The sequence below is a fragment of the Dissoconium aciculare genome (assembly GCF_010015565.1).
Source record: "Dissoconium aciculare CBS 342.82 unplaced genomic scaffold K489scaffold_4, whole genome shotgun sequence".
In the NCBI taxonomy this organism is placed as follows: domain Eukaryota; kingdom Fungi; phylum Ascomycota; class Dothideomycetes; order Mycosphaerellales; family Dissoconiaceae; genus Dissoconium; species Dissoconium aciculare.
In genome coordinates, this window is record NW_022984954.1 from 1,853,669 (window position 1) to 1,876,726 (window position 23,058).

The 23,058-nt window shown below is 54.1% G+C and overlaps 10 protein-coding genes across 10 annotated transcripts; 3 read left to right on the forward strand and 7 right to left on the reverse strand.

Moving 5' to 3' along the window:
• Positions 1-726: 726 nt before the first annotated feature.
• On the reverse strand, positions 727-2,276 carry K489DRAFT_379112 (UAA transporter). Its single transcript, XM_033604572.1, has 3 exons — positions 2,017-2,276; positions 1,150-1,934; positions 727-1,024 (listed from the first exon to the last, which is right to left on the reverse strand). The coding sequence occupies exons 1-3, from the start codon at positions 2,199-2,201 to the stop codon at positions 807-809; spliced, it is 1,188 nt and encodes a 395-aa protein (XP_033461718.1). The 5' UTR covers positions 2,202-2,276; the 3' UTR covers positions 727-806.
• A 2,427-nt stretch (positions 2,277-4,703) lies between these two features.
• Positions 4,704-5,578, reverse strand: K489DRAFT_187734 (uncharacterized protein). The gene has a single exon (XM_033599497.1). The coding sequence runs from the start codon at positions 5,356-5,358 to the stop codon at positions 4,810-4,812; it is 549 nt and encodes a 182-aa protein (XP_033461719.1). The 5' UTR covers positions 5,359-5,578; the 3' UTR covers positions 4,704-4,809.
• Positions 5,579-6,411: 833 nt separating this feature from the next.
• On the reverse strand, positions 6,412-7,905 carry K489DRAFT_388065 (uncharacterized protein; the record flags this gene model as incomplete). The annotated part of the gene is made up of 2 exons (XM_033606382.1): positions 6,412-7,617; positions 7,705-7,905. 2 exons carry the CDS (start codon positions 7,903-7,905, stop codon positions 6,412-6,414), a joined length of 1,407 nt encoding a protein of 468 aa, XP_033461720.1.
• Positions 7,906-8,670: 765 nt separating this feature from the next.
• Positions 8,671-9,532, reverse strand: K489DRAFT_379116 (transcription elongation factor SPT4). Its single transcript, XM_033604573.1, has 3 exons — positions 8,989-9,532; positions 8,877-8,929; positions 8,671-8,794 (listed from the first exon to the last, which is right to left on the reverse strand). The coding sequence occupies exons 1-3, from the start codon at positions 9,247-9,249 to the stop codon at positions 8,761-8,763; spliced, it is 348 nt and encodes a 115-aa protein (XP_033461721.1). The 5' UTR covers positions 9,250-9,532; the 3' UTR covers positions 8,671-8,760.
• A 766-nt stretch (positions 9,533-10,298) lies between these two features.
• Positions 10,299-12,052, reverse strand: K489DRAFT_379119 (uncharacterized protein). The gene is made up of 6 exons (XM_033604574.1): positions 11,991-12,052; positions 11,117-11,347; positions 10,938-11,002; positions 10,712-10,784; positions 10,568-10,630; positions 10,299-10,372 (listed from the first exon to the last, which is right to left on the reverse strand). The coding sequence occupies exons 1-6, from the start codon at positions 12,011-12,013 to the stop codon at positions 10,333-10,335; spliced, it is 495 nt and encodes a 164-aa protein (XP_033461722.1). The 5' UTR covers positions 12,014-12,052; the 3' UTR covers positions 10,299-10,332.
• Positions 12,053-13,237: 1,185 nt separating this feature from the next.
• On the forward strand, positions 13,238-18,244 carry K489DRAFT_369540 (uncharacterized protein; the record flags this gene model as incomplete). The annotated part of the gene is made up of 2 exons (XM_033603044.1): positions 13,238-14,083; positions 14,135-18,244. 2 exons carry the CDS (start codon positions 13,238-13,240, stop codon positions 18,242-18,244), a joined length of 4,956 nt encoding a protein of 1,651 aa, XP_033461723.1.
• Positions 18,245-18,277: 33 nt separating this feature from the next.
• K489DRAFT_187860 (uncharacterized protein) lies at positions 18,278-18,918 on the forward strand. The gene is made up of 2 exons (XM_033599498.1): positions 18,278-18,586; positions 18,651-18,918. Exons 1-2 carry the CDS (start codon positions 18,389-18,391, stop codon positions 18,771-18,773), a joined length of 321 nt encoding a protein of 106 aa, XP_033461724.1. The 5' UTR covers positions 18,278-18,388; the 3' UTR covers positions 18,774-18,918.
• Positions 18,893-20,480, reverse strand: K489DRAFT_379122 (FabD/lysophospholipase-like protein). Its single transcript, XM_033604575.1, has one exon. The coding sequence runs from the start codon at positions 20,323-20,325 to the stop codon at positions 19,075-19,077; it is 1,251 nt and encodes a 416-aa protein (XP_033461725.1). The 5' UTR covers positions 20,326-20,480; the 3' UTR covers positions 18,893-19,074.
• Positions 20,481-20,626: 146 nt separating this feature from the next.
• On the forward strand, positions 20,627-21,868 carry K489DRAFT_388069 (uncharacterized protein; the record flags this gene model as incomplete). The annotated part of the gene is made up of 2 exons (XM_033606383.1): positions 20,627-20,642; positions 20,895-21,868. 2 exons carry the CDS (start codon positions 20,627-20,629, stop codon positions 21,866-21,868), a joined length of 990 nt encoding a protein of 329 aa, XP_033461726.1.
• A 426-nt stretch (positions 21,869-22,294) lies between these two features.
• K489DRAFT_294915 (uncharacterized protein) lies at positions 22,295-22,974 on the reverse strand (the record flags this gene model as incomplete). Its single annotated transcript, XM_033600284.1, has 3 exons — positions 22,295-22,597; positions 22,661-22,796; positions 22,895-22,974. Coding segments are annotated over 3 exons (519 nt in total), but the record flags the coding sequence as incomplete, so codon positions are not given.
• Between the last annotated feature and the right edge of the window lie 84 nt (positions 22,975-23,058).

Below are 23,058 nucleotides of genomic sequence, written 5' to 3' on the forward strand. Positions count from 1 at the left end.
ACAACTTTCTTCGTCCTTCTCGGCTGGAATATCTCTGGCTTCATGCACCTGTCCATCGCGCATTTCTGCAAATGGCAGCATTGGCTGTTTTCAGATGCGGCACAGTACGGGAAGAAACGGTGATGGGGTGACGCGGAGGAATTCCGACACTTTCCAGATGACCAGCGGTGACCCATGCATCTCCCCCTCCTGGAAAACCATCCTTCGCATATCTCCGAATACCGATTCCGAAGCTCCACCTTCACATTGGGGATATGTCGTCGATGATGCGTAAGTTCCAACATCGAGGAAGCCACAATGCGAAAGCGATGGACTATAGCACAGGACTTGCCGAGCGACCGTTGCGGTGGGACGGCCAACATCGCGCTTCGGACATGAGCGATGAAGGATGAGCAGTCCTTCAACCTTTTCTACGTCGTTGGTGTGCGCAACAACTTCCAAGATGAAGATCGTCATGTGTCCAAGCAGAGGTTCGTTGGACTTGTGAGCGTCACTCCCCGGGTGCCCAAGCCCAATCTAGCGAAAGGTGCAATGTTTGTTGGTGTGAGATGCGCAATTATTCCATTTGCTTATTTGTTGGTTTCTCATGGCTAAGGCCTTGCCGGACTTTTCTAATTACGATCTATGCATATCTCGGGATCTGCATCGCTGATGCTCAATGCCTTACCCAACATACTCTACATGGAGAATTAGCTGCGGACCAAAATGCCAGAACAGGCCATGCATTGCCGATCGGAAACAAAATCTCTGATTATATGGTTTTGTCTAGATTGATGCGAGTTTCTCTACTATCATGACGACAATCACTACTGAGCCTTACGCTTCTCGGCCAGCTTACGCTGCTTCTCGCGCTTACTCAACTCCGCCTCGACTCCAATCCCGCCAAAGACCAACGCTACGCCGAGCCACTGCATTCCACTCAGACGGTGTCCGAACCAGACAACAGACAGGATCATCGTCAGCATCTTCCGTGTAACCGTCACTGTGACCAGGAGCAAACTGCCGAATATAGACAAGGTCATGACTAAGGTGCGCGGGAAAGCAAGGGCGATCTTTGATTAGCTTTTTCCGGAACTTTCGCGCGAAGGCATGTCTTTACGACCCTAGGGCTGGAAGGATTTTCAGGGCAAGTTAAGGGAGGGGACTCACAAATAAAGACCTGTCCGAGAGCACCGCAGACGGCGAAGCCGAAAATGTCCCAGCCAACGGCCGGATGGCGCTGGATGAATGAGATGGCGTTCTGAAGTTCGCCGGCACTAGCGGTCAGATCGACTCCAACTGCAGCTCCAATGCCCGTCTGTGCAATGTAGGGGAGCAATAACAGGTAAGCCGACGTCAGGACAGTGGAGACCGAGTTCAGCGCGCACTGCATCTGCTGCCCGCTGTAGGGGCGGAACGACGCGTAGATGTCGTCCTGGGTGGAGTTGGTCAAGCCGTCGAAGAGGAGGTTGACACCAAGCAGCAACAGACCATACAGACTGTTACCATTGCTACTCTTCTTCTTGGAGCTCGCGGGTTGATACAATGTAAAGACCGTGACACCGCCTGTGACGAGCGCCACGACGGCATATTTGTAGAAAGGGTAGCGCTTGCCGTAGAGCGTCACATGCAACAGCATCACGGGTAGCAGCTTGCACGATTTGGCCAGAATGAAGGTGATGTAATCGACATGCGCGAGACTGGCGTAGCCGAATGGAGAAGATAATGACGAACAAATTGCGACGAGTAGTAGTGGCCAAAAGATCTTGCGTGATGGAAAAACGGGGAGGTCGGAGGCGGATTTTCGAGTGAAGCTCAAATAGACATATCCCAATGTGACGGAGAAGAAGGACTGGACGGTGTTGACGACGACAGGGTAGCGGAAGACTTCGCGGTTGGTCGCGGTGCCGTAGTTGGTCGTGGTGATTCGTTCTTGGAGGAATCCCCATGTCAAGCTGATTGATGTCAATGGGAAAAGAATCGTTGTTAGACAATCTGAAAACCACACATTATTCTTGAACGGAGGATCAAACTTACAACGAGGCATAGATCCCCGCCACGCAGATGACCAAATTCAACGTCGTCGCAGCCGATTCCGTCTTGTCATCGCTGTTCAATGCGAAATCATTCTTGCCCGCGAGGGTTCCCAAACCGTTCGGTTTTGCGGAAGCATCGCCATTCTTGCTTTGGCGTTTCCGGACGCTTCCTTTACCACCCGCCATTGTATGAAAAGATCAAGCAAACAAGGGAACAAAGGAATGAAATGTAAATGATTGTCGCCGGAACCAAGCCTTGAGTCTACATCCAATGTCCTCGAGATGATAATACGCGATCTTCCCCAAGACGAAGGGGCGTACACAACGCTAGCCCTGATTAGGCAAAATTGGACCAAAAGCCAACTGTTGCGAGGACTATTTTGGCCTAAGGCTGTGGCCTCAATTGTACCTGTAGAAGAGGCTCATCGTACAGTACAGGGTACACTGCGTGTGATCGTCAATTGTGCGTTTGTTTCCATGTCTGCTGCACTTTTTGAAAGAAGTCGGTTTCTACGGATATCGGCGAAGCAAACCCGGACACTGTAGCGGTCGAACATGGAAATCCCCTTCCTGGCGTATGTTTGGACGACTGTCTGCCGTGACAGAACGTGCAGAACCACGGCCCATCTTGACGAAGGTCTCCTTATGAAACGGGATATCTTTATGTACATTACCTAGGTGTATGTCCAATGAGGACGGAGCCTTCCAAGGTTCGTAAGGTCCTCCTGTACAATACAGGTATCTTCCCTGTCGTCGCGCAGTTCTTTGGATCCGCCGCACCGCTCCGGCGGCGGCGGCTCGTCGGGCCGTCTTCTTTGTCGAGACGACCCAGCATCAACATTGTTATTCTGAGATCGTCTACGTTCGATTCTTCAATCGCCGTAAGAATCATAAGTCGGATTAAATCTAACAAGGCCTTCTCTACCGGACAAAACAGGAAGGTGGCAAGCCTGGACACGAGCCCTACAAGATTGTCAAAATTGCTGTGACCGTTATGCTTCTGAAGCCTGTAGACAGGCTGAAGAGAAGATTACGCCCATTTGAGACAGATTACGATTCGACACGTTCGCTGTGTCATCAGATGCTCTGTCATTACCACAACTAGATGGGACTCTCTATCAGACACCTTCCAGATCGGGGTGACAACACAACTGCCGGATGTGCGCACGATCTGCAATAAAATGTCCGAGTCGCTAGTAGATGGACATCACGTCCAGACCTGCCGCCTGAGGACAAACCGGAACGGCCTCCGCTCGGTCTAATGCTGATGCTGGGAGTGCACACGGTATAACATCGCAGCAACGTTGGAGGCGTCTCTACCCCTCACGAGGAATAAGGATGCTCGAAACAGGCCTTGGCGCTGGGCATTTGCCGTCGTCCTGGCTGACGTCCTGCTGCACGTCTAGACCTTCAGCTCCCGCACTTTAGGTATCGCATGTCGCGACATCCCATTTTCTGCGAATGACTGCTGGCAGGCGCAATGCGGACAGGCAAGTACACGCGGATAAGCCATTTCGAGCACCGCTAGGAAGATTGCAAGACACAAAATCATTAGGATCGTGAGTCTTGTTCTCTCGCATTACTACCCAAGAGAGACTTCAGTCAATCTGGTAGGTTGGTCGAAATCTTGAAGATGATAGGTAGGTGCGACTTGTACAAGAGCCAGTGAATTCGGCGGCAATTGGAATCACATACCTGCAGTGGTCTACATTGTCGCCCGCGTCGTACAAGCGACAAGTGACTGCCTCTCGCCGACAAAGGTCCGTGCGAATGCACGATCGTGGCACGATACAACATGCATGCAGCGGAAGGCGGGAGATTCACTTCCGCAGCATACAAGGCTGACATCATACGGATGACACTCCGTTCGCGAAAATTGCAGGACATATCCATGAGCTTGACGTGCTCGAGCGAGAAGACCATCCCGGTCTACACGCGGTCCGTAAATGCCTTCCCGCTCGAGAAGCACCCTTCTTGTCGCATAACCAAGTATCTGGGTCTCGTCAGGTCATGAGACTCATACCTCGGTTGCCATCGAAGCATATGTGAAAATTGTCATGATTGATGCGCTGACGTTGGCTTTTGAGGTTACACGAACGAATTAAAGGTTGCACTGACAGCTCCTGACGTACAATCACCAGGAATTTGTCATTTGTGCTCGCACCCTCCTGCGACACAAAAGTCGAAAAAGCTGACAATTCGTCCTTTTTACTTACTCCTGTCACGTCGGACAGAGTCAGACAATCCTATCAGCGAAATGTAAATCGAACGACAGCTGTGTCTGCGCCGGCGCCAGTGGGTCATGCGCGAAGAATCATGACGCCTTTTTTCGCTGGTTGACCGGGGTCGATACTTTGTTCATGTACGCTGTAGTTTATGCCATTTGCCGGCGCAATCCAACCCGACAAGACTGCACGCGTGACACCTTCCCTCTTCATCGGCGTCAACAGTAGACCATACCAAGCTGCTCGACTCCGCATCTTACACCGTACCGCTTTGTACTTCACGATGCTCTCTAAGCAAGGAGTTTCATCGGTGACAAGTCATATACACCACCTCGAGCTACGTATCACGTACTGTTGACCTGATCCTCTCAAATGGGCAGGATCAGATGTCTGCTCCCTCTCCCTTCTCCTCCGGTGCCTCCCGAGTGGTGGACATGCAGATGCGAAATGAAATAATGTCAGATTGTCGGACCCCATCAACCAGCTGTGCGACAGGATGGTCGGCGCATCCCCTCGACCCTCCTTGGAAGATCGCCAACCTTGCCATGAAGGGCAGAGCATGACCTCAGCTATATATTTACAGATGTCAGATCCCTCGTCAAGACGGAAACAATACTACATCTCCTCCACGACACTTCTGTGACTCCTAACATATCAAGCGACTGCGCCATCTTTGTCACAGCCCTCCTCAACAGAGCAGAAGAGAATATCATAGACCAACCAACCCTCAACCCCCATCTCTCACGATGTCCGCCGCTCCGCCTTCCGGCTTCACCGCTACCACCGCCGCCACCGCCGGCATGGGCTACACCAACAACGCGTACTACGCTAAGAACGCCGCCACCTGGACTCTGCACCCACGCTTCGACCCTCGGCGACAGGAATACCACTACTCCTTCGCGCTGGCTCCAGTCCGATGGCAAGGCCAACTCGAGGAATGCCTCCGATACACCCGCGCCCTGATCGCGACATATACCCAACACTTCGACCTGCACCCACACTATAGCAACGACACCGTGTTGAAGTGGTGGGATCTCTGGGTCATGGCGCCGCTGCCAGAGGAACTGCTCACGCAGATCCGGAACCTCGAGGGAACGCTGTATATCTTCCAGAGCCATCCCAGTACGTCTCCTCCCTCATCTTTCGTATTTGTCACGGAAGGAGGGCAGAACCCGTGCGGGAAGCTCTGACGCGAGTCTTTACTGATTCTTCCCTCTCCCAGTCCAAGTCACAGTGAACATCGGACCCGCATGGACGCCACGGACGCCGCAGCAATCATTGCCCGAATTGCAGCCGGGCTTGAGCTACTCGCTGCCGCAGCAGAACAGCACATGACATGGTCGTGACTATCATCATCATCATGTTTCACGATTGGCGATCCGAAGAGATCCACGTACCCAAGACCAGCCAAATGCGATCGAAGTCCCAGACAAAGGCAACACACGACCCAGCGGCGTGAGTCGAATTGGGTCAAGAGCGTCAAGGCTCTCGCTTTCGAAGCTTTTGTTGAGAAAAAGGGTGGGGACACATCAGGAGTGGGGGGTTTCCATTTCGGCGAATGCATGCCAGCGATCTTTGTATTTCTCTTCTCTTTCCCTTCTTCTGTACTTTCCTCTTCCACTTCATCCCGTCTCGCCATCAACCTTTCTGTCTCGGACTTCGACTCCACCCCATGTATGTCTGTCCCCGTTCTTTCCGGACCGGAACGACCACCGGATGGGCCGTTTTCCCCTTTTCCCCCATCCTTTTCTCTTCTCTCTCTGTATATGAGTTTAATGCAATGCAAGAAATAACGAAAGGAAGAATATCCACGAATATTGTCCCGTTCCACGTTTTGTTCTGGAAGAGAAGACCAAGTTTCACATCGTCTCGTGTGCACATGATGGCCGATGTGTATGTGTCGCCCATTGATCGCTGCAGTAGGCAGAGAAGACTTCAGGTTCTCGCGGATTTGACAAGGAGGAAAGAGAAGGGGGCAGAAATACGCTCTGCGACAGCTTTGGCATCGGAGACCGCAGACTTGGAGGTACGTATGGCACCGATCTCACAGCGGAGAAAACAAAAAACGAAAAAAGTTGAACAGCGATAAATTTGTGCAAGAAAGTGGTTTATAAAACATTAACAGAGGCAAAGGGTAAAAGAAGAAGGGGAAGAAGCAAGACGATCCCTCATCACGCCTCAATATCCTCCCCTCCCTGCTCCTCCCCTCCCAAATTCTCCGTCCTCCACTCCCCGCCATCGCAAGCGGTCAAATCGTGCAGCAGATCGGCCATGACGACGTCGATGCCGGCGGAGGCCTGGTCCTCGACGCCGAAGCCGATGAGGACCTCGTCGTCCAGGTAGCCATGGTACATCTTCCCGGGCTGCTTCCAGGAGATGCTGGTGGTGAAGATCATCTGGCTCTGGTCCTTCGGCTTGGTGGTGCCGGCGGTCCAGTCGCCGTGGGGTTTGCCCCGGCCGTGGTACCAGACCGGCACGGTGGTGATGGCGTACAGCGCGAAGGGCGCGGTCTGGCGGAACAGCATGAAGTACGGCTCGTAGACGCCGTGGTAGTAGAACGTCTTGGTCTGGAAGAGCGCGAGGATGAAGGTGTTGGCCTCGGTGGCCTGGCAGGCCGGGTCGGAGCGCCGGCAGAGGGTCACGGCGAGGGAGTTGGTCGCTTGGTGCAGCCACTCCGGGTAGGGCTTGGGGCGGATCTTCGGCATCAGTTTGGCCATGCATTTCGCGTCGTGGTCGGCGGTGGCCGGGGCCAGGTCCGGGCCGACGCTGCCGTCGGGGGAGAGTTTGGCGAAGACGCGCGTCGTCGAGGTCGTGTCGTAGTGCAGGTACATGTCGCCGGCGTAGTCCCAGAAGACGTACCAGTTCTTCTCGATGCGGCCGTAGGGGGGCGGGCGCTGGAGGATGGTCGGGTAGAAGAAGGCGTCGGAGAGGTTGGTGGTCGGGGTCCGGTGCCAGTCGGTGATGCGCCGGAGGTCCTGGATCCATTGGCCGAGACAGTTGAAGGGGGATTGGGACATCCAGACGATGTAGGGGGCCTTCGGGCCGTAGAAGACGCGGGCGTCGTGGGGTCCGATCTGGTTGTTGAAGTAGTCCATGTCCTCTGTGCAGAAGGTGCTCATCGTCGAGGCGATGGGCAAGTTCATGGGGGACTTGGTGCACGTCATCTTGCCGTTGGTGAATTTGGCGTCGCAGACCAGTTCCATGTTCCAGATGGTGTTGTCGTCGTGCTGCTTGTCCCTCTGCGCGATCATGACATATGTATCTTCCTTGTAGAAATGCGGCAGGAAATTCGGGTTGTATGATCCTTCGTCGATGAAGTCGACCATGAAGAACTTGCCGTCCGCCGTCATGTTCGAAAAGACCTCGTGATGTTTGATCTTTGTATTCTCCAACGAGGCGGCATGATTCTCCGGCGTGAGCAATTCCGAAATATCCTCAAAGTTATATTGACCATCCGCGCCCACGCCCGGAGGCTGTTTCTTCCCATCTGCCTTCGTCGATCCGCCGTCCTTCTGTGCCGACGGGCCCGTCACCAGATCTGTCCGTTCGAGGAATGTCGGAGGTTGTTCTGAAGACGCCCGGAGGATAAATCCGAGACCGATGACGAAGATGATGAACAGGCCGGAGGAAAACATGACGAGCTGTGACCTCGTCCTGACGAGCATTCTTGCGCGCGCGGAGTGTCAAGTCCACCCTACCGAGCCGGGTAGGTCTGAGTGGTGATGACCATGCAGCGGCGAGGGTGTCGGGTGCGCAATTCGGAGGCGCAGATTGCCTCTTGGGCGGTGGATCGCAAAGTCGATCGTCAATGGAAAGGGGGATTTGACAGTAGTCTCTTCTTGCGGCGATGTCGTGGGTTTGCCGGTCGTCGCGCGGGGACAAATTCGACGGAGGTGAATGCAGATATATGTCGCAATTAGGTCTATAATGTATTTCGAAGAGTGCGAGATGAAGATAAATGTCGTAGTCATGCATGGATTAGAGTGGTTATAGCGACATTAGAGACCACCGCGGACCCAAGACTAGAGGGAGAGAGACCCTGGACGAAAGCCTCGGGCGCAGGCGAAGTTGGGGTACCATTGAGCAAGTCCCCATACATTTTTTTGGCGGGGATCGCCATTAAGCTGCAGCATTCGGGGAAGCCATGAACATCATCGTTCAGCGATGGCGCCGCGCTATTTGTCGATGATTTGAGATATGGATGACAGCCGCCGGAACTCCCTCATGTCGGTGTTTGTGATGTTTTTCGTATAGTATATATTCTGGCTGATCGACTGCCGGAGACGTGCGTCGATGGTGTAGAGGATATGAAATGGTATACAGGCAATTCTCGACTTTTTAGTAACAGTTTGAAAATGAAGAAGCAAACCCCATCCCGACCGCGGTGAACGATGATAGTATAATGATCACAGCAACAACAATAACAACGCCCGCTGAATAGCTGAAAAACACAAGACGAGTCTCTCCGAATCACCTCTCCCTCCAACGTTCGCACAGATTCCTATTCGAATCCATCGCCACTACTGATCATCCGTCGTCGCGCTGCCGTCTCGTCTGTGAAGGAAAGTCCTGAGGTCAGCAGATGAACAGCACGATCGAAGATCCGAGAAAGGAGGGCAGATGTATTCTGACTCACGGGATATATTTCACGCCGGCATTCTCGGCCGCGGCGATATACTCCTCGGAGAGCTATTCCACACCTAGTCAGCCATGATCCTCCCAAAAGAGAGGAAATAAGATCGACTCACGATCCCATTGACCTTGACCGCGTACAGGCCCGGCAGGTAGCCCTGCAGGCGCTGCCACTTGGCGACCCAGCTGTCGTTGGCGGCGTGGGTGGTGAGGAACATGACGCCCTCGAAGACCTCGCTGGTGCAGTCCAGCACGACGTCCTGGCTGCCGCGCATCTCGAGGAAATCCTCGCAGTTCGGACAGCCGGACTGGACGAATTTGGCCTGGGGCAGGACGACGCTGCAGACGAGGCAGGCGCGGGAGGAGCGGGTCGTCATCTTTTGTCTGATTTTCGGTTGGATTGCCTTGCTTGGGTGGTTTCCTTGGCTTTTGTTGAGAGGTCGAGAGAGTTGCGAGCGTTCGAAGAGGAGGCACCCGGTGTAGTTGTTTCTTGCACGCGAGATGATCGATGGGAGAGGGTGATGAAAATTGCGACTTGCAGTTTTCTCGTTTCTAGTAAAGAATGATGTCTGTTCTTTCGTCGTGTTTTTATCTCCCCGTTGAAGTGAGAGGTCGGATATGGCGTCGTCAAGCCGTGAAAGATGATGTGGTAGGTGACGGAGAAAGCCAAGTTGAAAGTCGTGAAATGGGCTGGGGAAGGTGTTAGGGTTGCGCTTTTCGCGTCAAACCTCCCATTGCTGACGTAAAGTACGAATGAAAAGAGTGCTCACAGGCATACAGAGCAGGAAGGAAGGGCCTTAGAACGGAAATGAGTGTGGGATAACCCTCATCTAAACATCTACATGTGTAAAATAGACGCCTCTAAGAAGCATGCAAGACGAACAAATATAAAAAATCTTTTTTCAAGAAAGCGAAGGATAGGGATTGCTTCCATGTTCTCCGAAGTCCTCGAGGAGGGAGGGAGTCGATAACGTCCACGGTTGTCTCCCAATGTTCTTTTTGGGTCGGCAAGAGAGGCGCAGAATCTCTTTTTAGTTTAATTGTAAAAAGTGTTCATCACTTTACGCTTAATATTATCGACCTAATCAATACTTGAGGAAGAAAGAACGAACGTCACGGAGTTTATGATCATCGATCACCCTTTTCGTGAAAGCCAGGAAAAGGAAAGTGGAAAAGCAAAAGATTCGATCCGATCGATTCGATTTGATTTAATTCCTAATCTCCATCGATCTCGAGCCTCCTCTCTCAGCCAATAGTCCGTCCGAGAGAGCAAATGACTCTCCGATTAACAGGTTTCCATCAGACGGTTCGAAAGCACCTCATCATACGCAACGACTGGGTCTGTCTTCCGAGTCTCATGCCGCGCATTCCAAGTTCTTCGATATACGAAATCTCATCTTTTCCATCGTTCCATGCCGCGATTGATCTTTTTTTTTTCGGAGTGGATATCTAGGATTGATCTACGCCTTCTTGCCGTTGATGGCCTTGAGGGTGACGTCGCTGCAGTGAAAGGAAAAGAAGAAACGGAAATGTCAGCGGGATCTTCAGATGTGATGTGATGTGATGCTTTGTGTCGCGGCGGGTTTCGACGCCGAACAATCCTCTTTGAGGATGGGAGAGATGGTCGGAAACACGGCAGTTTGAGTCGCCGACAGAGGATGGAAGTTCGACGGAGGAGGAGGAAGAGTGACTCACAAGATCAAGGTCGCGTTCGGCGGGATGAGGCCGGGGAAACCGCGGGCACCGTAGGCGTAGTCGCTGAGGATTGGGAATGAGATGTTAGCGTGCCACCCGTACGTCTTCGGCCGGTGCATGCGTCGAGTGAGGACCGCGACGTACCCGGTGATGGTGAGAGTGGTCTTCTCGCCGAGAGTCATGCCGCCGTCAGCGGTGAGGACACCCTCGTCCCAGCCTAGACAAGCAGTGGTAATATGTTAGCAGTGTGATCTGTGAGTTTCCAGGTCGGCGACGTGTGCGAAGCTCAACATCTCCGAGATTCGCCCAACATCCGTTGCTCTTTCCCGTGCGACTCTGGGATCGACATGGTGTGATTGAGGCAACCCACCCTTGATGACCTGACCGACACCGATCTTGGTGTTGAAGTCTCCGCGTCCGACGGAGCTGTCGAACCTGTCGACGGCGAGAGAACGCACGCGGCACCATAGTCAGTCGCTGATCGTTCTCTGATGTCATTTCTCGTGGATGTGAGAGGTTCCCATTGAGAAACCGAGTGGCTATACTGACTGCTTGCCCTTCTGGTTGTCCTTGGAGGTGTCCTGGAGGTAACCGGTGTACTCCATGGTGATGCTGTCACCGGCCTTGGCCTTGGTGACGCCGTCGCCGGGGGAGGTGTTGGACTTGGTGACACCCATTCTGAAGGCTGTGAAGGAGAAGAGTCGGGTAGATGGTGGAGTGGTGATTGATGTGATTGAAGGAGAGGAGAAGTTGGAGACGTTGCGGGAGAGGATTCGCGAGCTATGATTGATTATTATACTTGTTAGTCGGAGTCTCTTCCCACCTGGAGCACGGGTAGGTACAGGTACTAGGTAGGTAGGTAGTGTAGCTATGGCATGACAGGGTCCATTCCTCGCAACAGGTACCAGCTGGAGGACTGTGGTGCTGTACGTGTGGAAAATGTCAACAGCAGCGGCGACACCTGGGCATAATACTCAATACTGTACGAGCCAGTAAGAAGCAGTACGACCGGGACTACTGCTACTACTACTGCGGCGGCTGCTGCACCTCCACTAATTGCCAAATCTGGAAGCGATGGGGAGGACGAGGATTGGCTGTCGATGTCGAAATCGGTCGCCGTCCGTCGTCGCGGTCGAGATGCATGTCATGTCATAGCGGGGCGCTTCACAAACCCAGCGTCGGCCTGTGTGCGTGCAGGTGGTGGGAAAGGCATGATGAAAACATGACAAAGGCGGGGCGGGGCACATTTTTCAGGGCTGGATGATGATGATGATGATGATGATGATGGTGGTGGTGAGGAATGCAAGGTGTCGGCGACGCTGCCCGTCCAAAATGGTATGGTATAGTGGTACCGGAGGTCCTGGAGCTTTTTGCTGGAGCTCCACAGGTCCAGGTTCGAAATATTGTCCGCCCTTGCACTCACCTCTGTCTCCACATGGCGGCCATCTCGATGTCGAATATATTCCAACTCGACCTTCCTTTTCGAACAGATTTGATGAGAATGCGCCTGGGCGATGGTGATGATGATGGTGGTGATGATGGGAGTAATAACAACAATGGTGATGGGAACTCGCTGATGATCGACGACAGTTGACGACATTGGAACTTGGAGATACTGGAGGAGATGGGAAATCAGGGTCCCACCCATGACGCCAGCGGCAATGCGGAGGGTCTGCCGCCGAGTTCATGATCACGACGTGTGCTGGATGATGTTGATACGGCAGACCAAAGCGTACCTAGGTGAAGATAGACTGACTGTATGCCTGGGACAATCTCCAGCATGTATTCCTCGGCGACCTGAGGACGACTGGATACCGATGTGTATCTCTCTCGAGTAGAGAATAGCGTGAACGGTTCGCCGTCTCTGCGATCGATGTCCAGCCCGGAACATCATCAATCAGTGGGTGCAGGTGGTTGACGAATGCTTATCGATAAGAGCTTTTTCACTGCGTCTTCATCTGCATTCCGACGTTGGAACTGTCGATTACTATTAGTCCATCCATGGACATAGTTTCGTTCCCTCGGCTGAACACATATACCAGAATCGAGTGGAGGCTTTGGGTTCTCATGCCCATATCGCAAGTTCATGTCGCATCGTCGGTCTAGATGGCAAACGCTTGCTCCCAACCGTTGTGAAGCTTCAAGGAATAGCTGTAGGAATCGCTCAAACCGGATAGGACGTCGCGATGAGTCAGTAAAAACGAGCACACGGCATCTAGGGCTGGTCTCACACGTCTGCCCCGGTCTTTAATGCGCCCAAGATTAGTCATTGACGAAAACGCAGTATCTGATCAGTCATTGGCACCCCCCGTCCCAATTGCCCAATTCCTGTCCGCAGATGATTTTTCCTGCCTGGGTCGCGTCTCCTGCAACGCCCACGCGATCATGACCGTTGGCGCTCCAAAATTTCCCAATCCATCTCCCTGCGACATTTCACGTCACCCATCGCATTGTTCCGCATCCGTCCACACCGAGCTCCGACCGGGCCGGCGACGTTGAATCCTTCGCATGCGACTCGGGTCGATTCACAGATATTTCACTGTCGCACCTCTGCAACTTGCGACAACAGAAGTGTGCGCCGACAGCATTGATGTCTCTCTTCAACATCGCACCGCATAAGTTTGGGACCTTGAGAAATCGTCCTACCTTGCGACACTTCACACGGTAGTGATGAAGTTCACCGTTCACGTTCTATGGCCATCGGCGGCGCCAACGTCCTCTGCAGCGCCCGAGAACTACGAATCCAATGCCACAGCCATCACCTTAGCTGTCCCGGTGGAACTCGACCGGTCTTGCGCAGTCTTGCGCAATAAAATCCTGAGACGATTCGCAACTCAACCTCAACTACAACGCCTTCGATTGTCAGACTTGGCAGACAAAGATGGAGCATTGATCGATCTGGAGGACACCTTGGCTGAACTGTTCCCCGAGGCTACAACATCCCCAAGCGACAACATAGTCCGGGCAACCACGCTCTGGGTTGAGCCTACCAGTCGCAAACGCCAGACCAGAGAAGAAGAGTGTGCACGCGATGTGTCACTTGGACCCAGCCAGCCAGCGTCACACCGAAAGAGACAGAGGAGGTCGTCATTGGAGAATGGAAGAAATGGGACGGCGCGGCAAATTGATCGGACACAATCTCATCCTGTGGCAGAGGTCATTGAGGATTCCCAGCCTGTGTCCCGCGGCCGCGCATCAGCAGCATCCGCACAATCACCATACCACACGCCGAGCCAAGTCACTCCTGCGCCTGGACGACCTGCCTCTTCGAACCCGGCACCGACTTCCGCGCAGCGCTTGACCAACTCGCAGGTCGCTGATTCGCAAAGACGCCGGAGTCCATCCGCACTCTTCGTACACAGCGATGATGACGACGACGAGTCTTCTGGGATGGTCAACCTAGATGATGAAATTCTTCGCGGCTCGGATGAGGAGGATGCCCCGAGAACTCAAAGGACAACCCAGGACAGTGGTGAAGCTTCTTCACAATGGCGCAATGTTTTGTCATCAGGAAAGGTATGTGTATATCATGCGAATGGCATCGACCGTTCATGCTGACAACGTTAGAAACGAGGTCAAGGCTCCTTCTATGCCCAGATGTTCGGTAAAAGGGCAAAGTCCTCCTCTCGTGATGCCAAGTGGAGCAGGGAGGAAGATCGTATCCTCATTCACGGCACCCAGAAGGAATGGAGCACTCGTCGCATTCTCGGCGCGCTAGATAAACTTGAGAATGCCCCTTTGCGATCTGAGAATGGTCTTCGCAGCCGCCGCAAGTGGTTGAAAGACACCGATTTATGGGACGAAATGCAGAATGAAGGGTCATCACAACGGCCGAGGGAGAAGCATCCCTCTGCGATGCCGGATTCGAGCCAAGTTCCGGTATCATCGCCTTTGCTGCGTTTCACGTCGACAATGAAGTCCAACGAGAGGGTAGATCCTCAACAGGCTACCCCGACTCCCAATGCTACGTCGACAGGGGCGTCCAGTGGGAACAACAAAAAAGGTGCGAATACCACAGACAGTCGCAACGGCGCGAACACCATCGTAGAGCCATCGCTCATTGAGGAGAATTCCAGGAGAACATCGGGTCTGTTGAAAAAGCAACGCAGTGATGGAAATCAAACGCAGCTCAATTTCGCGCGCAATAAAGGCAAAGCTGCAGTCTTGAATCCAGACTGGACAGGTGGAACGAGAATGTTCTCGGTCGCAAGAACAACATCCACCACTTCGGCTTCGACATCCGCTGCATCTAAAGTCGGTGTTGAGAAGCCAAACGGTGTCGTCCCGGACAGCGATGACAACGATGTGTATCTGGATAACATGCCTGCAGCTCAATTCGAGCAGGACGATAATGAAGTGGCAGACGCACCTCCAATCGCATCAACCCCTGAAGAATCTAGCGTAAATCCGACCACGGACTCAAATGTGATGCAACTTGACCCATCACAACACACACGTGTCACTGCGTCACCTTCACGACCCGATTCGATTGAATCTCCGAAGTCTTCGGTTGACGCGACAATGGCAGATGTGCCAATGCGCAACGATGAATTTGATGCTCACCACATTGTATCAGACACGCCAATTGCACGAGATCCAACTTCAGTTTCTTCATCTGCCCGTCAGTCGGAAAGTGACGAAGCTCCTGGCCCCTCACGTTCCGTTCACTTGCAAAACACACCATCTTTGCAGAACTCCTCACGAGAAGAGGCACGATCAAGTACCGGCAAACTACCTCGTTTTGGTCGCCACACGGTTCAGAGTTCTCTCAAGCGCAAGCAACCTCGCCTTTACGGCTCTTCTGTCCGTCGGCCTGATCCGTATGATCTCATCAGTCAAAGTTCCGAAGATGAGTCGACACCAATACCTCCACGTCGCTCACGTGAGAGCCCGGCCGCAACGCGCGTCGCATCCGAGGAGGCGACGCAATCACCACAACCAGACCACACCGAATCCTTTGACGACCCGGCTGCTCACGCCTCTTCACCAGCACCTCTACGACCTTCCAAATCAGCACTCCCCACCTCGTCCGACTCTCAAGCCACCGCAATCCCAGCCAACGCCGACATCCAATGCCCGCCTCAACCTCGACCACCGAAATGGACCCTCCAAATCCCTCCCTCCGCCCTTGAGTCCTGGCACGAAGCCAAACTCCAAGCCACCCGTCCCCGCGAAACCCGTCCCGCCTACGAGATCTTCCTCGAATCGCAATTCTCCCGCGCCCTCCTCGACGCCTCGATCCACAACAACCCCATCGAAACCGCTCGCCTCACCAAACTCCACAAACGCTTCACCCGCGCCGTCCGCGATGTCAAAGGCCAGCGGCAACCCACGCGCACCCTCCGCTATCCGCAATTCTACCCGCATCTCGATGTCACGAAGCTCGCGCGTCAGGCGGACCAGGAGGATGCGGATGAGGAAGTCGGCGAGGGCAAATTCGACGATGATGCTACGACGGTGGACTGGGAGAGGGACGATCGCATGGTTTGGTTGGATGGCTGGGAGGCTGAAGTGGGGAAGGGCTTGCCTAGGGGTTACAAGAGGCTGGATCCTGAGGATGACGAAGATGAGGAGGAGGAGGATGATGATGATGAGGATGAGGATGAGGAGGACGATGATGATGTGGATGAAGTTGAAGTCAACCTTGAGACGGAGGGCCCGCGGATCGTCGAGGTGGTCGAGGATGCGGAAAATTCGGCGAGAAGTTCTAAGGTGGGAGACAAGCAGAGGACGAGTCCGTTTCTGAGGCGAGGTACGCATGGGTTTACTCAGGATGGGGAGGAGTTCGAAGGTAACGAGGGAGATGTGAGTGAAGACGACAGCGAGAGAGCTTTCAAGCAAGAGGAGAACGATCTAGCGCAAGACGATGAAATGGCGACAATTGATTCCGAAGAGGAACAACGAGATGATCCTCGACAAACCAATCGCGCTGCCGCGCAGGACCCCATCATCATCTCGTCCGGCGACGAGTCCAGCGACTTCTACTCCGAAGACGAAGACCTCCTCCTCGAGGATCAAATGATGGCGCCCAACCACCCCCTGCCCGAGCGGACTCCTCCTACCGTGCCGCCGCCTCTCCGTAATGACAAGAACTACTCTCAGGCTATGTCACAGTCTCCATCGACGTCTAATTTGCCGGCCGAGAATCCTGCGGAAGGAACTGTTGGAAGGAATCGTCCGAATGATGTCATTCCTGTTAATGGCACGCTTGTTCATCATGAGGCGGTTTCGGATGATGTTGACATGGAGGAGGCGGAGACGCCCATCCCTGCTGTGAAGTCTGCTGCGACCTCCTCTGCTCAGCGTAGAGGAGGAGATCATGAGGTCATCGAAGGCGATGGCGCGGATGTTGTCGAGGACGAGAATATGGCTGACGAAGACACTTTCATCACTGCGCCCGACGACGGCGAAGAGGTACATTCGCGGCCTGACGATGAGAACGCTTTGGGGGGCGCTGCTACTACCAGGCAGCATGCAAGCGCAGACAATTTGGAGCACAATCGAGAACCTGTCGTGAACGGCGTGGCCGCAGATGGGAATATCCCGACGGAAGACATACGAAACGAAATCGGGAAGTCAACGTCAAAGGCTACGAAATCTGCCCGAGGAGATTTGAAGGACGTGCCTCCCGTAATGCAGCCTCCCAAGCCGCAGAACGCCTCAAATCCAACGAAGCGCCAGAAGCGGCGGAAGAAGAAACAAATCGAGAAAGCTGGGCTCGACAACGGTAGTCCTCCTCGGAAAGCTTCGGTCCAAGAGTCTGAAGCAATGACCGCTACACCCTTCCGCACCCCCAAGCTTTCCGATCGGGCCTCGATCCACCAACATGCCACCCAAGCCAGCAACACGCACAGTGGTCGCCGCCTGTCATCATCCACCAATGCCTCTGCCAGCACCGGCAAAAAGCGCCGCGTTCAGCGCAAACACGAGCGCCGAATTCTCCGAAAACAGCTGCAAGAATCTGACGGCCTTCCATCCCATCTCCCACGAACCCAAAACAGCGGGCGTCCACACGACCAGCGATCAGCGACGAACGCCCCAACGCCATCAACACTACAAGCCTCCTCATCCTTCATGCGATCCTCCCCGCCTCCGCATCCTCGTCCTTCCCCGACAGTCCTCCCCGACCTTCCCGACCCCCACCAACGACAAACCCTCGTATCGACGCCGCCCACGCCGAAACCGACCCCCAAATCAGTCACCAAGTCACATCTAGAGAAATCCGCCAACGGAATTCCCCAAGATGATCAAAACCGCGAGCTCAGTCCCTCACTCCCGACGATTCCGCGCTCCGGACGACCGTCCAATCCCGCATCGACGCGAAAGAGCCACAACACCCAGCTCAATGCCAAGCAAAGTGCGAAGCCCAACACGACCGCCCACCCCTTCCCCCCCAAACCCGTCCTCACAAACCCAAATCCACCCCCAAAGACCCCCTCGGGCTCGGGTTACCCCCTAGGCCGCATCGCAGCGCAGATTCGCTCCGCCACCGCGCAGATCGCCGCGCCTCCCCCGCGCAGGGAGAGGACGCCGACGCCGGAGATCACCAGGCGCTTTCTTTTGAGTGGGGCGAGGAAATCGGCAAAGAGAAAAGGAAAGGGGAAGGAGGAGGACAGCAGTGACAGTAGTGAGAGCAGTGAGAGCGAGAGCAGCGAGAGTGGGAGCAGCAGTGATTGACCATGGATGGATGAATGAATGGAGATGGAGACCCATGCCATGGATGATTGACAGTACGACGAGAGCTCATTCCCCCAGACCACAAAGCGATTTCCTTCCACCCCACCCCCCCTCTCTCTCCTCCGTTCCCTCGGGACCGGAACGATGTTCGATGGGACGGTCTGGGACGGGTGTTATATTGTTTCCTGCATCATCGGAATGGGACCATTGAATGGCCTTCGAGGGAATCCTATCACACGACGACGACGACGACGACGACAGCGACGGTGGGGTTCTCGGGACGGACTGTACAGCTCTTTCTTTCGGCGATGGCATCAAAACATGCATCCTGTGTGGCTCCCGGTATTGTTTCCTTCTTACTCTTTTTCAGGGGTCGCATTGTAATTTATTTGTCGGCCCTCGCTAGAATTTGAGATTTGCTCTGTTTGTCCTCTGGATATTGCTCTCTCACTTCTTCTTCTTCTTCTTCTTCTTCTTCTTTCTCTCGTCCTCGCTGTGTGGTGCTGTGATCGTGCATTCTTGGGCGTGACTTCTCGGGATTAATCTCCGTTTGAAAGTCATGAGTGGAGGAGAGAGGGGGCGCTACAGTTCAGAGTGGCAGGATGAGATGACTGACTTGCAATGATGGTGAGATGAACAGTGTGGGAAGTCGTGAGAAATCCGTCCATGGGAATAGTTCTATTGAAACTGAAAATCTAGATGGAAGTAAATACTCCTCCAACGCCTCGCTAACCAGATATCCCAAAAGAACAAAATAAGGACCGAGTACACACATCCCCACGCAGAATCCAGACCGCACGGCTCGACGGAAACTCTCACAGTTTCCTCCGTCACTCCTCCTCTTCGTAAGATTCCGTCAGATCCAGGTCCCTCAGGACATTCTCCACCTCCCTCGGATCGCTGATCGCCCAGACCCCTCCTCCCTTCACCGCGCCTTTCATGCCCACCTCCTTCCCGACCAGGTTCCTGCCGACCTTCCCCGGCCCCAAGCCCAGCCAGCGCTGCACACGCTCCTCCTGGTGCAGGTACACGATGCTCTCGTGCCACTGCACCGTCTGCACCGCCTGGCGCGTGAGGAGCTCCTTGAGCTGCTCCTTGCTCTTGAAGGGCCGCGCGGACACGTTGCTCACGCACGGCATCCGCCCGGGCCACATGATGATGTCCTCGCCCGGCGCCGTCGGGCTCTCCTGGCTGAGCATCCGCGCCATCAGGTCCGCGGCCGGCTGCATCATGGGGCTGTGGAAGGGCGAGTCGGACTTCAGGCGCACGGCGCGCGGGTCGTGGCCGGCGAACTGCCGCAGGTGCGTGAGCAGCTCGGTGATGCGTCGGATGTACCCCGACAGCACGATCTGGTTCTTGCTGTTGACGTTCGCGATCAGCACCTCCGGCACCGCCGGCCGGTCCGTGTCCGCGTGGCTGTCGGATTTGGAGCCCTCGCTGTCGTGCCCGAGGAAGTCGTGGATCGCGTCGATCATCGGTTGCAGGTGGTTGGGCTCGCAGACGAGCGCCACCATGCCGACTTCTTCCTTGGCGTCGCGGGAGCAGCGCGCGAAGACCTCGCCGCGTCGGCGCACGAGCTGCAGGGCGTCGGCCTCGCGGAGGTAGCCTCCGACCACGAGCGCGGCGAATTCGCCCAGGCTATGCCCGAGACATATGTCCACGCGGTCGCGCAGTTGGAAATCGAACTCCTGTTCTAGCACGCGCATGATGATGATCGAGGTCGCCATGATGGCGGGTTGGGCGTTTTCTGTCGCGGTGAGGAGGCTGTTGGGGCCGTCGGCGATGATCCGTGAGAGCGAGTAGCCGAGCCGGTCGTCGATCTGTTCCAGGAGGGGTTTCACCGTGCGAGGGAAGGCTTCTAGCCAATCTGTTGTCATGCCCACTCTTTGCACGCCCTGTCCGGGGAAGAAGATGGCGGTTTTGGGGTGTTTCTTAGTCGGTGTCGTGGAGTTCTGGCGAGTTTGCTTGGGAGCTGTACATATCACTTGCCGCGGAGAAGGCGCTGGTGTGAGGAACAAGTGTGATCGGGCGGGTTTGCTGAGAGCGCATACTCGCGCGGGCGATTTCAGAGCCGATGCCATTGCGAATGGTATCGCTGTGCGGTGCGTGAACGGTTGTTGAGCACCAGGGCTTTGTCGCCTGTGACGAGAGGCTCTTTATAGCTTTGCTCAGAGGCTTATCTGCGGCCGGTCGGTGGATTGAAGTTATGAGCTCGGGGAATGCGAGATGATGTCGGTCAAATGGGAGTTTGATCGTCGGGTGATAGGCGCGGAGAGAGCTGGTGATGGTGGTGACGCTGAGTCAGAATCCGGGGTTCGTTCTCCGGCCGTCGTTTCTTAGCCGACGTAACTCGAGTCAGGAACATGCATTGAGACGTCACTCATGATTATTCCCATCGGTCAGTCATTAATGCCAGCACAAGATATCTCTTGATGAGGCTTGTTACATACCGCATTATATGCTGAGCTAAAACGATCCTGCGTCGCCATTGCTGCTATGATGGCTCCTCCATCGTTTTTGTGCCGTCCCGCAACGGCCGCAGTGACAAGATCGACCAGAATCTGTGCAAACCTATGCAGAAGATCTCTAGGGGGAGCGCATTCGCAACGTGCCTACCATCAATCTCAAACATTGAGGTCGGGGCGATCAGCTTCTGACGTCGCCGAAGCCTTCGTGGCCAAGTTTGCCGGAAAGTCTTTCAATCGGGAACAGTATCTAGACCACAACCAGACTCGATTGATGAGCTCGACAGTTGCTTATATAGACTCCCTCAACAATGAGCGTGAGAGTTTCCCCGACTCAGAGGATGGCGATAGTCGTGTCGTGACAGTTCCGCCGGGCTGGCATCTTTCATATTTCACTCCTGGACAACCTTTGGGAGAACTGGGCATCGATGGGACCGACACGTCATACAATCCCGATATGCCTTACACTCGCAGAATGTGGGCCGGAGGGTCTGTAGAATGGCCTGGGGCTGATCCCACGTTTGAGAATGAGCGTGGTAAACTTAAGCTTGGCTGGACCGCCACGGAGTCAACCCGCGTGCTCTCTTGCACTCCGAAAACGATCAAGAAGACGGGCGAGACTATGCTCGTCGTCGGAGTTGAGAAGGAATATCTGGATGAGATTGGTTATCAAGCTGTCATTGAAAAGAGAAATTGGATCTTCCGCCGCGCTTTCGATCTCTCGAAGCCGGCACCACCAATCCCGCCAAGGCCTGCACTGCTAGACAATGCCGCCCTCGAAGAACTTTCCAAAAACAAACTGGTCCGAAAATTCTGTCGAACGACCGCGGAACTCTTTCGATTTTCTGCTTTGACCTTCAACGGTCATCGTATCCACTATGATCGAGAATGGGCGCAGCAGGTCGAAGGACATAGAAACATTGTTGTTCATGGCCCGCTCAACATGGTCTCTATTCTAGACTTCTGGCGCCATGCCCAAAGCAAGAAAGAAATGGCTTTTCCGAAGAAACTCGATTATCGAGCAACTAGTGCTATCTATGTAGACGAGCCTTATCGCATCTTAATAGACGCCGACACGGCGTCGAAGAAGGTGACGGATGTCCAGGTCATCAGTGATGATGGAACAATCTGCATGACTGCGCAGATCACCAATTGGTGAATTCTTTACAAGGCTTCTAATTTATAAACAAATTCCCGCTGGTGAATCATCATCATCGCCATGTCGACCAGCGACTGCAGATGTTACGGTCGCAAAACCATAAGCTCTTTGGAGCTTTCAATACAGCGCAAAGACCACCAAGACCGCAAATAGCAAGCAAGAATGGACATTGAAGACTAGCTCATGCCCATCCGGCGGCTCCACCACCACCACAGCCTTCACCAACGTATCCCAAAAGGCGATTCGCAATGTCTGACGCATAGCTGTTGGAGGAATGTCAGCGAGAGTCGTACGAGTACCATATGAGCACGAAAATAAGAACATCGCAGTCATGCGGGTCCTTGTCAACAAAAGAAAATACACGAAAACATACCAAGCATTTGCCCCACCGATCGAGAGTTCACCACTCGCCGAGATGCTGAATGGTCCCGAATTGTACATTCTCGCTGCGCGGTAAAACTTCGCGGTCTCGTCTGTACCAGCATCGATGGGCTGATAGCCCTCAGTATGCCGGACGAGCAAATCCTGGAGGTTGACACCAGCTGCGTTGCTCGCCGTGCCATCGTGGATCATCTGCTGGATCTGCGTGTAGGGACATGGATTCAGTGGGAGTGGTGATGCTGCTGTTCCAGCGCAGGAGCCGAGACCTTGGTAGGATTGCATCAAGCCTGGATTGGAGACGGCGAGGCTGGTCGTATGTACACGGACACAGCCGCGAGATTCCTCCATCTATTCCTGCATTAGTTTTGGAGATATGGTCTCGTTGAATACTCCCGAAAGAATTTCACCTACCACGACTGCCAAAATGAACCTCTTGTCCACGCCCGTGGAATTCGAAACAGTCTTGATCGCTCGCAGAAGCTGGCTATTCTCATCTTCGGAATTGTCGCAGATCTTGCGAGTTAGAGTCTCGATATTTTGCCGCCACCTGATAAGAAAGGATGTCAGAATCACTCCCGGAGTTCCACATGCTCAGACCGGGTGTGTCATCCAACGGAACAAGGAATCCAGAGGATGTCAACTTACATGTCGGCGAAAGGAATCCACGTGGATTTGGCAGGCCAGCCCTGCGCAAGCGACCCATCCCCAACATACTTCCGATACGTCACCGGGATCATCGGGGCAGTGTACTTGCCCTGGGCGTCATCGTCTCCGAGCGTGATTGCCGAAGTATTCGGGTCCACTGAAAG

Bases quoted from the DNA above. Each gene is read 5' to 3' on its own strand.
- K489DRAFT_379112 (XM_033604572.1), bottom strand. From the start codon at position 2,201: ATGGCGGGTGGTAAAGGAAGCGTCCGGAAACGCCAAAGCAAGAATGGC. The intron at 1,935-2,016 runs GTAAGTTTGATC...GACATCAATCAG, and splicing joins GCGGGGATCTATGCCTCGTT to CTTGACATGGGGATTCCTCC. The intron at 1,025-1,149 runs GTGAGTCCCCTC...CGCGCACCTTAG, and splicing joins TCTCGGACAGGTCTTTATTT to TCATGACCTTGTCTATATTC.
- K489DRAFT_187734 (XM_033599497.1), bottom strand. From the start codon at position 5,358: ATGGCTCTGGAAGATATACAGCGTTCCCTCGAGGTTCCGGATCTGCGT.
- K489DRAFT_379116 (XM_033604573.1), bottom strand. From the start codon at position 9,249: ATGACGACCCGCTCCTCCCGCGCCTGCCTCGTCTGCAGCGTCGTCCTG. The intron at 8,930-8,988 runs GTGAGTCGATCT...GGTGTGGAATAG, and splicing joins CGGTCAAGGTCAATGGGATC to CTCTCCGAGGAGTATATCGC. The intron at 8,795-8,876 runs GTGAGTCAGAAT...TTTCCTTCACAG, and splicing joins GCCGGCGTGAAATATATCCC to ACGAGACGGCAGCGCGACGA.
- K489DRAFT_379119 (XM_033604574.1), bottom strand. From the start codon at position 12,013: ATGGCCGCCATGTGGAGACAGAG. The intron at 11,003-11,116 runs GTCAGTATAGCC...CGCCGTCGACAG, and splicing joins GACAACCAGAAGGGCAAGCA to GTTCGACAGCTCCGTCGGAC. The intron at 10,785-10,937 runs GTGGGTTGCCTC...CTGCTTGTCTAG, and splicing joins TGTCGGTCAGGTCATCAAGG to GCTGGGACGAGGGTGTCCTC.
- K489DRAFT_187860 (XM_033599498.1), top strand. From the start codon at position 18,389: ATGTTCGATGGGACGGTCTGGGACGGGTGTTATATTGTTTCCTGCATC. The intron at 18,587-18,650 runs GTATTGTTTCCT...GGCCCTCGCTAG, and splicing joins TGCATCCTGTGTGGCTCCCG to AATTTGAGATTTGCTCTGTT.
- K489DRAFT_379122 (XM_033604575.1), bottom strand. From the start codon at position 20,325: ATGGCATCGGCTCTGAAATCGCCCGCGCGAGTATGCGCTCTCAGCAAA.